Below are 13,931 nucleotides of genomic sequence, written 5' to 3'. Positions count from 1 at the left end.
ACAGCTCTACGCATCCGGCTTAACCGTACAACTGCAGGATCCCCAGCGAGCTGTCGGAAGGCTTTTCCTCTGACCAAAGGAAGAAGGACTTGATACAATGTTCTTTGGCTGCAAGTTCTTAAAGGCTTCCATTGAAAGGGTTCTCCTTCAAAAAAAAGAAAAACTGCAGTTGCTGTGGGATTTTTTTAGTAAGCAAATGTTGAGGAATAGGTGGAACCGATGTAATAGTTTGAGTGAAGCCCTCACAGTGCTAAGATGTTGGGGTCTGCTACAAATATTCAAGTTCCAAGGCGTGCCGAAGAGCTTCCAGGTCAGCGTGACAAGAGATTCTCCAGAATGGCATGTTGTGCTAGAGTGAAACCAAAAGAGGGTATTTTTTTGGGTTTTGTTTAATAGTGAGATCAAAACAACTTTCTTAGTTTGCACCTTCAGGCACAGAGCTTTGTACTTGGGCCACCAGGTTGTCACGGTGTCACAGGTAAGGAGGCTCACTCATCTCAGAGAAGAAGGAAAGGAGTGGAGCGTGTCTATTTGCTGGTGTGTTCCTCCTATGCAGAGAGGAAGACAGATCCTCCACAATTTGGGAATGTCCTGCTTCAGAGATGACGCAGGATGTGGGCTGACTTTCTGAATGTACTAGCTACTAAACTTTACTCTCCTATTTTTTTTCACGGATTAATTAGGAATGTTTCTAGAATTGCAGTACTCCTAGAAACACTTTTCTTGCCACTTAGCGATATTGACCTATCGTAACAAGTCATACAAGAATCTTAGACTCTCCAGAAAGCATCATAATCCTGTCCTAAAACACCAATTTCAAAGTCATCCTACTTAATATTAGCAAAAGCTGTTGCCAGTGCTTCACAGACAAGTGAACAATATGTACTGTAAAATGAAGTCATTAAAATTTATGGCATTAAGAATATAATACCACACAGAGTCAAAATGCTTTCTGAAAGTTCCTTTCCAAATTAACTGGAACTGTAGGTCATACTGCATTTTCAGGAAATGTAGAAACTGGCAACATTGCTGCCTCAGAGAAAGGCTTAGATGACAGCTTGTCCTCAAGAAACTTTCCTAAATTCATTTTTGAGAGACTCTCTTATATATTTCTCCTGCCTCCCTGGTTTTCAATTCATGTTTACTGTGATAAATCTGAAGTCATGTATACAAATGTCCATGTTCTAACCAACCAGTTCCACTTGAAGTTTTAGTATCTGGACAAAATCTGGAAAGGTGAACTATCTGTGACCTACTTTATAGTATCTTGATTCAGCTCCTGAAAATTGTGAATATTATCTAGGAATATCCGACTCACATCTGAATAGAGGACAAAGTACGAACTTTTTTAAAAAGTGCTGTGATCAAGGTCTGCTCAGTTACGCAGGGGACCCAAGATGGAAAGTGTAATCCAGTACTTTACTACTGGTCAAGTACAAACAGTACTCTGAAAGCATCATCGTAACAACACAGTTCTGCCATCATTAGCAATAGCTAAGATCCCTGTGGTGGCTTGCAAAGAGATAACCTCAAAATAATTAGAACTTCCTTTTAGATGCAAAATACACCCTTTTCTTGGCATGTTCTGGTGAGCCTGGGGTTTGAACTGGGTTTGTTTCTTATCCAAAACAGTTAAAGCAGTTTTACTTTAGACCTAGATCAAAGAGAAAGCTCATTTCTGCACTTAGATTTTATAACAACGTTTGGGCTTGAGCTTCCTCCCAAAACACTGGTCTCTGTACAGTCAGAGATATATATGCAGTAATAAACCTACAGAAAGCCTTAACTGACAGATCTTACTCCCTTTCCAGTGTCGGAATAGATTTCTGAGTATGTTATCACTGTAAATGATTCGACTATAAACATACTGCTTCTGTTTAAATAGCTTAGACAGTGCTTTAGACAATATATACTTCCTCGATCGACGATTCTGATGAAGGGAGATGTTCCAAGTGTACCTACCTGTGTAAAAAAAAAACAACTCCAGTGGTTCCAGATGTTTGTTTTACAGAATGTCTATGTACACTGCTCTAATGTTTAAACACAACTCAAGCTTCCCTTTGGTATGTTGCCTACCAGTAAATAAATGTTTCCTTCAAGCTATTTATAGAGACAGCAAGCAAGCACAGACATCAGAAGTGACTGAATCCATTGCTCTGCAATTTCACTTTAAGGGGAAAAGTTATTTCCCTCTCCCTCCCCCTCTCCTGGTTGTTACTAAACCACTTCCATTAAATTATCTATTTTTCTTTCTTAAATGAGAAGAAAACTTGGTCTCCCAGCCACTCCTGTTGTTCAGCATTCACAGATTTATCACTCATCAGACAGGTGAAGAAAAACGACCCATTAAAATGGAGATATTATCAGTGCTGTGGGCAGAACAGTGAAAGGCTCTGCCTGTGCCCCCCTTCTTTTGTGTATAAAGCTCAGGTGTGTGGAAGCCCTGACTAATGATTGCCATCAATCAAAGGAGGCAACAGCCCAGCAAGGAATGTGCTCTGCTAATGGGAGAGCTGCTCAGGCCAGGCGACACAAGCAAGAGGGCTCTTGAAATCCTGCCTATGGAAGATCGCTGAACCTTCCCACTTCTTCATCCAGCCAGAGCCCTTGCAGCCTTTGATGCAGTCATGGTCACTGACCCGCTGCCTTTGAAGTATGGCACTGCTCCCTCAAAAGCAGCAGGCTATTATCACTTCATTCCCAGTCATGCATTTTGGACTCTTCCCTGACAACTCCTTAACCCTTCAGGAACTAGAGAACCATCTGCAGATTTAGCTCGTTTTCTAAGGTGGGGCAGGTATTGTTGCTTCCTTTAGCTGGGGAAATACACTACAAAAAAGAGGATTTCTGCTGCTTTGAAGATGACCTGGGATACAATTCTGGGGACAGACCATGTGCCTATCACCTTATTTGCTGAGATCCCTTTATTCATGAGCTTGTATGCCCAATGAACTCAAATTTGCTTGGAAAGTCTTTCTAGGATCTTCATTCAGAATGAGGTGTCAGGTCCTCCAGCACAAGGTTCAGCTGTACAGCTGAGCTCCTGTGACGTAGTGTGCCTATTAAAAATTAACTAACTAGTTTGCTGAAGATGGGACTCATGCAGTCAGTTCCTGCATCTCAACTCAAGTGCAATGCTCCTGAAGCAAATGCAGCTCAATCACATTTCTGCAGTCACATCAGCAGCACAAGATCCCGGATGCACAAAGACATCTTCCAAACAATGCCTGCCATTAACAAGTTGTATCCCTGCCCCTGTAAAGCCAAATAAATGAAGATTCTAGGCAGGCTTCTGTTCTAAAGATTAGAAAATTAAAACTTCAGCTGTTCAATTCTCTGGTACAATTCAGCTATGTACCAGACTGCCTTCTTTCAGCTTTTTGTTTGTTTCTCTCCATGTTTCTACCACTCTTGGGTTTCTGTAATACACTGATATCCCATGTGTATGGCAGAAGATATTCCTTGCTGGATCTCTAGCCTCCTCCCTCCCTAAATCACTGTAGGCAGAATCCAAGCTTTGGTCTTCTCAAATTTTGTTTTCGTCTCTTCCAGGCTCTGGGGTTCCAGCTCCTCTCCTCTTACAGAGTACCCAAAACAAAGAAGCTTTAACTGGTCCCTAAGACTTCAGTTCTCATTTCCCCATGAGTGGACTGTGGATACAAATGACTGGAGGACTCACCTGGATGCACAGGTTAGTCCATTTAATTCTTCCCACAGCTACCTATGTCAGTGGGCCACATCTATGCAGTGAGCATGAAATACTATCAAGGGCTTGTTATTCCTGCTTCCACAGTTTCTGTTCTCCTTTGTATTCAGTACCCCTTCCCACTTTCATTCTGCTTGTGAAATTAATCACATTGATCCGTAAATCATTGATAAAGGCAGCAACTCAGTACTAGTCCCTTGGGTATTCACTCTAATGACATTACAACCTATGACTTCAATGAGTCATAAATATAAATACATGTATGCATATATGTATATTCTAGTAAGTAATTCAAAACTGATTCTAATAACTTGGAATTTACAAAAGCAACACGTGTAGATCAGAATTCACCCTGCCTGCTCATCTGAGATCACACACTGGAGTTTTCCTTTTCATGTGTTTAAAGCAAGAATGATTCCCAGAACATGTAACACAGTGACTACCTGAAAAATTGCACTAGCTGCCAAGGTGGGGGAGATTTACAGCAGGAAATTTCTCACAAGGTTGTTGAGTATTTTGCATATTAAGAAATGAGACCAATTTTAAACTGATTCAAATGGAAGGAGCTTCCTTGAACGCTTAACTAAAGAAAGGGTCATTGAAATCAAAACTTAGAAGAATCCAGCACGGTATCCACAAACTGTACCTTTTTTGCTCCCTGTTCCTCTTCAACACCATCTCCTATTACAATGTACACGGCTTTTCTTCCAAACCTTTGCATTATTCTTTCAAAACAGCTCTCTTTCCCTAAGCAACAGAAGAGAAGACACATTTTTTTTTTTTACCTGGATACATAGAGCAGGTGGGGCTAACATTCAGGTAGTGGAAGTGGAGTTGGGACCCAGTTGAACTTGCTGCTACATTCCTCATTTTCTTTTGAAATTAGAACCTAACCGAATCTTCATCTGAGATGGATTCTCTCCATCTCAAGACAGCTACTAGCATTTTCTTTATCAGCCAAGGACTCCCAAGTGCTGCCAGTTTTCCATAAGCTTTGTGACTTTGATGCACTGCTTAGACCAGCAGTTGGTAGACTGATGTGACACTCATGGTATCCAGTTTCAAGAGCTCTCTTCTGTTCATTCTGGTTGCAGTAAAAACATGAAAATGTAAACCTCAGAGGTTCAAACACTTATACCAGAAAGAACAGACACACAAAAAAAGCCCCAAGCCAATCCTACCAGTATTATTACTCATATGGCTTCATAAAGCTCATACAGCACACTTGACCCTTCTGCAAGAATGAGGACCCAAACAGTGTTTCTGTATGTAACAGGTCCAACCAAACTATCTTCCTCCTGGCTGGGTGCAGTTGAACATCCCACATGCAGCAGATGAGGATGAGTATTTTTCAGGTTCACTCCCCCCTGGAGACACTTGGGAGTTGTGTTAACATGGAGCTAAAACTAAAGCTCGTACATTGCTTGTTGTGACCAGGTTGGATGGATGTGCTTGACTTAGGCACAAAACTTCAATTTATCTTCAGCGAGGCCTAAGTCAGTTTGCTTTTACCTGTTTTTGTTGCACTGTAAATGTTTTCAATGGGGAAGACAGTGCCCAATCCATAGAGAAGCACTTTAGCGAGAGCTGGTATAAGCTGAGTTGTGGTGACCAACACATTCACACAGTTAGGCCTAGAAAACAAAAGTTAGTAGAAGTCACAATCTGTGTTCCTCTCTTTTACTCTAGACTGAAAGACAGTAGGAAGCAAACGTTTCTCGCAACTGGAAGTTCCCAAGCCACTGGGAGATTATGTAACTAGAGGCAGATAATGTGAGTACTGGTAATGTCTTTTTATCAACTTAGTAGAATGAAAAAAATGTAAACCAAACTAGCAGCAGCTTTACTGCATGTGTGCCAGGATCTATTTTGTGGGAATTTAAACACCATGTAGTAATGTCCATGCTGGGTTCTTTGAGTGATCATGTTCAGGGATAGTAGAGCCCTTTTCTCCCTTTCCTACTCTTCTGTAATTCTATTCACATGGAAAGTGTGCCACAGATGAGGTAGCCAAGGAAAGGCAAGAAAAAGGACTGGTTTTCTTTTCCTTAGTTCATCAAATCAAGCTCACTCCAACCTGTGATAATACAAGTCTAGCAAACATGTGCAGACTGGCCTCCCACAGGTTTGGCCAGCCAAGTCCTAGAAATGTGTCTCAGTTTGTTTAGAGGGGGGAAAAAGGGGAAGCAAAGGAGATCCTGAATCAAGCCTGTAGGCAATTCTTTAAGCTGTTCTTACCGGGAATGTATCAAATTCAGCGCCTTCAGAGCGTGTGTGAGCCAGAGATCAGTCAGCGCTTCGAGTTCTGCTCTTAACTGCAGCCAGGTTTCCCTCTTAGGAGCTCCTATTAAACCTGCAAGCAGGGAAAGCATCTTTGCAGAAGCACGGAAAGGGAGTTGCATGGCTTCGTAGGGAGAATGCCAAAGGGCTCCTGTCTGTGTTCTGAACCCTCTCTCTCCTGCTGCCCTTCTCTCTGCCTTGCTGCAGCCTGCTTTCCTTTGTCCACTGCCGGGTCACTCCAAGGCTCTGCCTTGAGGTACGTGAATCCCAACTGCAGCACACTCCTACGCTACTGCCACTCAGCTTCCTTCCTCTCTGGCAGAATGGCATCAGTCACTCGCAGGCTGTGGGGCCACGTTAAAACACCTTTCTTGGACAAGAGAGCTGTGTGTAGCAGGTGGTGGCCTGAGCTGAGACACCTGAAGCCAGGATGGTTTTGTTTCTCCTGAGAAGCTATGCACCATTGCCACTACATGGAGAAAAACCTGTATTTAGTTTTGAACCATTTGCTTGCTTGCTTACTAAGCATTTTGGAAAATTGGAGAAAGTTGCTTTCCTGCCAAAGAAATTACAAAATCAAGTCCTACACTCAGACTTGAGTCCTTCTCCAACCACTAAACCACATTTTTTAGCATATCTATCTCCTGCAAATCCTGTACAGAACCTTATTTAAGGATGACTGCTGAAACACTTGCTCGGCTCAGCATGACGTATTCTTATCTCAACGCAATCCACACCTCCTCCGTAGCATGTCCCCAGCAGGGTCAGAAGTATTTGAGAAGATGAAAGGCACGCTTGTTGCCTGGCCACAGACACTTACCCCCTACATTGTTTTTGTAGGTGTTGTACATCTCTTTCACCCGACGGTAGCGGAATGCTAATTTCCTCATCCAGTCAACTCCCCCATGAACGCCCGAGCCCAGACACAGATTTGCACTGGCAGTTGAACTGTGAAAGCCATCTGCGGAGAAGTTATATGTGCTGGGAAAGGGAGGAGGGAAGGGGAGAGGTCAGTATAGTTACAGTCTATATAGTGCCAGCAAGGAGTGCACATGATTGAAATGTGGAGACAAGTGGCAGCAGAGACATACACAGGACATGCTGTACAGAGCTGGAGTTCATCTCTAGCACGGTTACTAGCACAGATTTAAAAAACTGTTCTTACTGTAAATACAATGCAGGTTACTTAGCACTCCCTAGCAGTTCTGAGGTTCTCTGGACTACAGAACATCTGACTGTCCTCAGATCACTGAAACTCCTCACCTGCCTCTCATCCAGGCTGCTAAGGTAACTGCAGAAATACTCAAATCCTAAAGGAGAAAATTCTGATGTTACCTTTCTGACTTCTTGGGCTACATTGATAAAAAGACTCTGAACACACATTAGATCAAGAGGAAAAAATTAAGAAGAAATTCACTAAAGGAGCCTTAACTGCCTGTAACATGTAAAGTTTTTGTTGTTGTGCTGTTTTTTTTTTTTAAACTGAGTTACTATTTCAAAGCAATTCTAGAGTAATTACCAGAATGAATTGGGTGCAAGTGACAGTTCCACAAACACCTTAAATAGGTAGTTTTGCTGAAGGAAGCAATCCAGCCTTCCACCAGGCATTTCTTCCTGTCTTCAGCCTTCCTTGATGTCCCTTTCTTTGTACCAGCACAAGCATTTCTTCAGCACTGAGGTGAATCAGATCAGGGAACTGTTCCAGTTAAAAGATAACACAGCTTTAAAAAAAAAAAAGAGGTTGCTTTTCAGCTGGATCAGCTCCCTGGTTTGGGGGAGGAGAGCATGGAAAGAGGCAGTACCAGCTCATGTTCTCTTAAAATGTTTGCCCGATGACAGCATCAGGATGGGTTTCATGGTCTGAGCAGATCTCAGACTGAGCTGCGATGGAAGATGGCAGCCACAGCTTGCGGGCCACAGTCGGCTGGATCAGGTCACAGACTTGGTGGATTTCGACAAACTCAGCTTGAACCAGGGCAAGGAAAGGGACAGGAAGGCTTGGTGACACAGACCTACCCTTCTCAACTGCAGCTTGAAGTTAGCTCAGCTTGTAGTGCTTCTGCCACCTGACTGAGGGAGCAGCTAGTGCTTGTACATTCACATCCTGATTTACTGCTCAGTAACTTCCCCTTCTAGAAAGCCCTGACGCCACTTCATTTCTGAATTAGAGCATCCAGATAGGAGCTTAACACGCTTAACATACTTCAGTCAGCTCAGCTTCATTTCCCACACAGACAAGCCATGAGCAGCTGAGAAGTATTTCTGAAACAACTGAAATCATTCAGGCAGGGGCTTTTCACAGGATTCAAGATATGCTGTTAGCATACGGATTTTTTTTGTTCAGTCAAAATAAGTGCACTGATTGTGATAAACCCCAAATTAATGTTTTATTCAATGCCTGAAAAGTATCCAGACTCACCTGCTTACAGGCCACTGGAGCCAGAGGACCTAAATACACATGTGCCATTTCAGTGCATTGGAAAGCACAAACCAGCATTTCAGTTACAGCAAAAAATCTTTCAAGTGTTCTCTGCAGAAGTCTCTTTTCCCTAAAACACTTCACTGTTCTCTGTGCTGTTTCTGCACCAATTTCTCATAACAACCAGCCATAAAAACACAAATTATGAAGCTCCACATGAGCTCTGCACATTTCATTCTTGTGCCAATTACCATGACTCTGCAGGCAACACTTTGGGAAAGGCAGATGTACAGAAGTAGTTTTTATGTACATGATGATCTAACTTACACAGATAATAACAATGTTTGGTGCTGGTTTGGTATAAGTTTCTACCAGTGGCATGGCTCTGGCACAGCAAGGTCCACAATCCTCACTACTAAGCCCATTCATCACAGATTGGGCAGTGGGAAACCTTTTAATCCAGTTTTGAAGTGTTGTGGCCACACCTGTGCCATCTGGCTGGCCAAATCATATTGGAAACTAGTGTGGTCTGACTGGAGTTCAATCTAATTTTAGGTACAATTCCCAGAGTGGTTCAAAGCTCAGTATAGTCAGGGCTTGACAGTAGGCACGAGCATATTAATGTGAAAAAGGGCACTCTTTGCTTCTGTGTGCTTAATAAATGCAGACAGCATGGAGCCAGGGAGGGGAGAGGGTGCATGGCTGAGAATGTTATTTTACATTGCTGACCAGCCCCCTGCTATTTGCAGTCAGCTGGAGACTACCTGACCTGCAGCTTCCAGCCTGGAGATCCCGTACCTTAGATCTTGACCATTATCATCTGACGATACATCATCTATGTGGATCTGATCACAGTCCTGAGAAACGTATGAAAAAAACCACAGCAGTAAGTAAATGCTTTGAAAAAAATTTTGAAATAATATAATGAACAATTACTTTAAAGGTAGTATTAAGGAGATAAAATCTTAGATATTGCTAGTATTGTCTGGCATAGTCAGTGAATTGTTAGGAACAAGTATCACATAGCACTTGCACAAAGTATGAATGGAAAGAGCGTGTGTGAGATCTGCTGTTATCTAAGGGTGCAACAGCTTTTGAATAATACAGTAAGTGAAACTCCTTCCTATGCAGACAGGAGGGGAGAGATGCTTGTATTTTAGCCAGGAAAACTGTGTTTTTTAAACTCTGTATGCGTGATAAGGCAGAGATCTGGCAGCCTCTCCCCCTGTGTGAATACTGCTTTGGAAAGGAGGTGTATGCCCACAAAATTACAAGGGGAGACGATCTGTCCCAAAGAGATTTCCAGAGATGCCTGTCCTGCTGGCGTTTTCCCAGTTTGCTCTAAGCGGGCTGAGCTTCCTTTGATGTGCAGGGAAGCTGGGTCAAGCACTGAAGTCAGCAGCCTTTCATAGCCCCAACCACAGACAGAGTTAAGGAATAATGTGTGTCAGTAATGAAGAAATCTATGGACAGGAAATTTAACCAGAATATATACTTGGAGCTCAGCCTGCATGAAATATGTACTCTAGATCTTATCTTTCAAAATTCTTCATTGTTTGAATGGGGGAAGGCTCTGCCTCAAAAATTTGAGAAATGTAATTTTTTTGGTTTCTTTCCTAGTCTTAGCATTAAGATCAGAAAGAGAAAAATCAGGAAGCTTCTCCCATCACCTTAAGTCTCCTTTCTCCATGACCCTTGCAGGGAGAACAAAACAGGAAGCCTTCAAGCTGATGAATATCTTTTGTTCTGGTTGATTTTTCAACAGAGGTAAAAGCACTTTGTACAACAGGACTCCGAAGTCAGAACAACTGCAGCTAACCAAGGTACAGCTACTCTTCACCACGTCAGTATTCTGTAAACCACAGAATTTGTCTTACCTTCCTTACACAATTATGAGCTTTATGAATTACTTTAAACTAGCCCCTTTCTAAAAGAGAAAAAATCCCCAAATAACAGAACTTTCTATCAGCAGCAAAATGTCACAGGTAGTTCTTGTCCAGCATCATGAGATTTTCTGCAGCAATTTAGATAATTCTCAAAAGACATATGATTTTATCTTGTTCTCATCTCATCAGTCCTCTTCCAACCTATCGCTGGGTGTATATCTCTCTACACGGTTGGAGCCAAGCAGCTGAATAGCAGATCTCTGCTGGCACCTCTCTCTCTCTCCTCCACCCTCATCATTTTTTCAGCCCCCCTCCCAATAGCTGTTGTGAGCCATGCTGGGATAATATTGATGCAGCCCACTCCACTTCAGTTGTATGATGCAGGGCATTAAGTCAGAGGAAAGGTATTTGTGGAGGGATCTGTTTTTCTCATTTGTGAATGAATTGTTCTGTACACTGAAGTGTGACAACAGTAGCTATCACATTTCTAACTTAATAAAATACCATGACACTCGGTGAGACGCTACCTCATAGTCCGCCGGCTGAGCCTATCGTGTTACTGGGTGAAACACAGGGAAGCTGGTTAATGCAAGAATGCGGACCATGTTTTACTACTTGGTTACAAGACTAATTTTTCATTCTTGCAGAACTTCCTTGAAAACTTAGTGAGCAGGGAATCAAGGCAGGATATCTGGGCTGGTGAAAAGAAGGTCCGGATCGTTTGAATGGAAGTCTGCAATGAGGATGTACCCAGTTTTCACATCTGCTGACTTTTTAAAATGATAGTCTGGGATCTCAGAGGTATATGATGTGTGGCACGTAGAGCCTGTAACTAAGTCAAACTTGTAAGACCTTAGTCAACCCTCACAACTCTGGGCACTGAACTGTTTTCCTGTTGTGATATCTCTAGGTCAGTCGGTGCTATATAACCTGACTGCAGGTGGGACCAGACCCTTGTACCCACATGTAAACCAGCCTGGGCTAAGGCAGCTTTGAGATGGTACTGCAGGCTTGGAGAAAGCCTCTGCTGCCTCCTTGTGAAATACAAGCTGTTCCTGAGGACGCATGATGACGCTCCTTCTGCTACCACTTACGCTCCCTCCGAATACTCTCAAGGTATATCTTGTGCACATATGAAAACAACTTACGAACGCACAGGTTGTCTATTTGTATTAAGGGATTTTTTTAAGCGTCGTGGATTCATTGATCAGTCAAGCTTGCATCCCTCATTAAGAGAGGGGCTAACAGTTCCCAGAACGCAAAACCTCCAGCGATGGCTCTGAAAAGCAGGCCTGCAGCACTAAGAGAGGATGGGTTGAAGCAAGTTATCTGAATGGATCTGCTGGTTTGCGTTTTCACACATCCAAGATTCGCATTCCTGAGCATATCCATCCAGACAATGCATTCAGGAAACAGTTGCCTGAATCCCTTCCAGGTAAACTCTGAAAATACATAAAGCCTTGGCTAACAACAGTCTCAAAATCATTTTTTGATAGAAAAAAGGGAGTATTCCAGTTCAGGCTCCTCACTCAGGCTTTGAAGTCAGTTTTTGGCTATGAGGTGAAGTCGCATCCTCACCAGACTAAGGTGAATGCTAGTGAAGAGCTCTACAAAGCTTGCTGTATCTAGGGACAAATGTTTCATCCTCATCAGGCACTTCCTAGGAACGCTTCAAAAGTGCTTTACACCCTGGCAGCACCTTCTGCTCTGCACAGCACTGCAAACTGCAGCCAGCAAAACAAACCATTCCCCTGTGCTAAACCAAGGTAATAACTGATTTCCTTGTCCAACCTGCCTCTCTGGTGAGGACGGGTGACGTTTCCTCCACCTCTCCCCTTGCCTTCACCTGTTAGGACCAAGGCCAGCCTTGCTCTGATTGTTCAGACTGCTAGGTCCCCAAAATGCCTGAACTTGGCTACAGATTTGTGCCAGAGAAAAGTTTTGTTATATTTAGCATTACCTAGTAAGAGTACTCTTGCTTTGGTCTCGAATGGAGCGACTATCCTACTGCTTTCTCAGTTACAGCTTCTTTCATTCTGCCCCGACACAGAAGATGGTCAGAAATGGTTTCATCCCTGTGTGGTTTTAGCTTATTTTGTCTTGTACAGGCCAGTGTTACACCACATGATGGTGCTAATGTATATGGTAATGTCTGTTGGCCTAGAATTGAATCAGCTTCTGTGCTTGTTTTTTATCGATTTCTTTTTTTAAGAACATTATTCACTGCAATTTTAAGCCTAACACTCGGTGATATATGATCCTTAATTATCACCTTGTGAATACTCAAACCTAACTCTTATTTATCATCTTAAATGAAGGAGTAGGGTGATTAACTAACAGAGATGAATTGACTTTGTTGTTGCAAATTCTTCCAAAATGAAATTGCTTTTTTTTTGGAAAGTGAAACTTTGTAAAGAACATTAACTTCTCTTGAATTCCCCTTCATCTCTCATTTCTTTTCTTTGAAGAGCCTCAGCTAAAACCAAACCACCTTAGTTTGGTTTTGGTTTATGTCCTGATTTTGGCTGGAATAGAGTTCATTTTCTTCGTAGTACCTAGTGTAAGACTGTGTTTCGGATTTGTGCTGAAAACAGTGCTGATAATACAGGGACGTTTCAGTTATTGCTGAGCAGTGCTCACACAGAATCAAGGCCTCTTGGGAGGGGACACAGATGGGACAGGGGACCCCAACTGACCAAAGGGATATTCCACACCATATGACATCACGCTCAGCATATAAAGCAGAGGGAACAAGAAGGAAGGAGGGGATGTTCAGAGTGATGGCATTTTGTCTTCCCAAGTAACCGTTATGCGGGATGAAGCCCTGCTGACCATGGCTGAACACCCACCTGCTGATGGGAAGCAGTGAATGAATTCCTTGTTTTGCTTTGCTGTGTGCTTGGCTTTTCCTTTACCTATTAAACTGTCTTTATCTCAACCCATGAGTTTTCTCACTTTTACCCTTCCAATTCTCTTTCCCATCTCACTGGGGAGGAGTGAGCGTGTGGCTGTGTGGGGCTTAGTTGCCAGCTGGGGTTTGTTTTTTCAAACATGACAGTTTGAAAAAAACTTTGGTTTGTTTCACTTATCAAGCACATGTGAAAAGGGAAAACTTAAAATTTTCAGTAAAATAAACTCTTTTTCTTTCCAGCTGCCTGGGCCATGCATCATCACTTAGAACTTCTTCTAGTGTTTTTATCTTAGTGCTGGACCTGAGATAAATTGTCTCACAATGCTGCTGTCTCTTTGCTTTTTTCTGCTCTGACTAGCTGGAACACTACTTGTTTTTGAAAGTTTTTAATGTTTTTCACAGTTTTGAGCCATCCAGGTCCAGCAGCAAGTTGTTCTCACCTTTAGGTCTATGTCCCTTTACACCCTCTGGCAAGTCCATTAAGGCTGTATTGATTCACTCATTCAGCTGCCAACTTTGTTTTTCTCAATTTTTTAATAAAAGCAGGTACGCTGATAAGGTAACCTAGGAAATGCGCAAAAATTGTTTCTTGGTTGCTTTACAGCAACAAAACAGAACTAGTAACATAAATGTTTTTATTTATCATCATTGTAGCCCAAACTTCTTAGCAACAACGTCCCTTAGTAATTTGCTGAACAGATGTGTCCTGTAGCACCTGACTCGCTTCCT

The 13,931-nt window shown here is 42.5% G+C and overlaps 1 protein-coding gene across 1 annotated transcript in view; it reads right to left on the bottom strand.

Moving 5' to 3' along the window:
• Positions 1–268: 268 nt before the first annotated feature.
• The window catches only part of EYA2 (EYA transcriptional coactivator and phosphatase 2), a 99,824-nt gene continuing 86,161 nt past the window's right edge, over positions 269–13,931 (bottom strand). Inside the window, exons 11-16 of the mRNA XM_086622701.1 lie at positions 9,204–9,262; positions 6,807–6,967; positions 5,945–6,059; positions 5,219–5,340; positions 4,353–4,453; positions 269–349 (exon numbers count right to left, since the gene is read on the bottom strand). Of these exons, the coding sequence (XP_086478827.1) occupies positions 269–349; positions 4,353–4,453; positions 5,219–5,340; positions 5,945–6,059; positions 6,807–6,967; positions 9,204–9,262 (639 nt within the window). The remainder of the gene's footprint in view (positions 350–4,352; positions 4,454–5,218; positions 5,341–5,944; positions 6,060–6,806; positions 6,968–9,203; positions 9,263–13,931) is intronic.

Source organism: Tauraco erythrolophus, chromosome 18 (assembly GCF_009769465.1).
Source record: "Tauraco erythrolophus isolate bTauEry1 chromosome 18, bTauEry1.pri, whole genome shotgun sequence".
NCBI classification, from domain to species: Eukaryota; Metazoa; Chordata; class Aves; order Musophagiformes; family Musophagidae; genus Tauraco; species Tauraco erythrolophus.
This window is presented reverse-complemented; position numbering and strand designations above follow the sequence as displayed.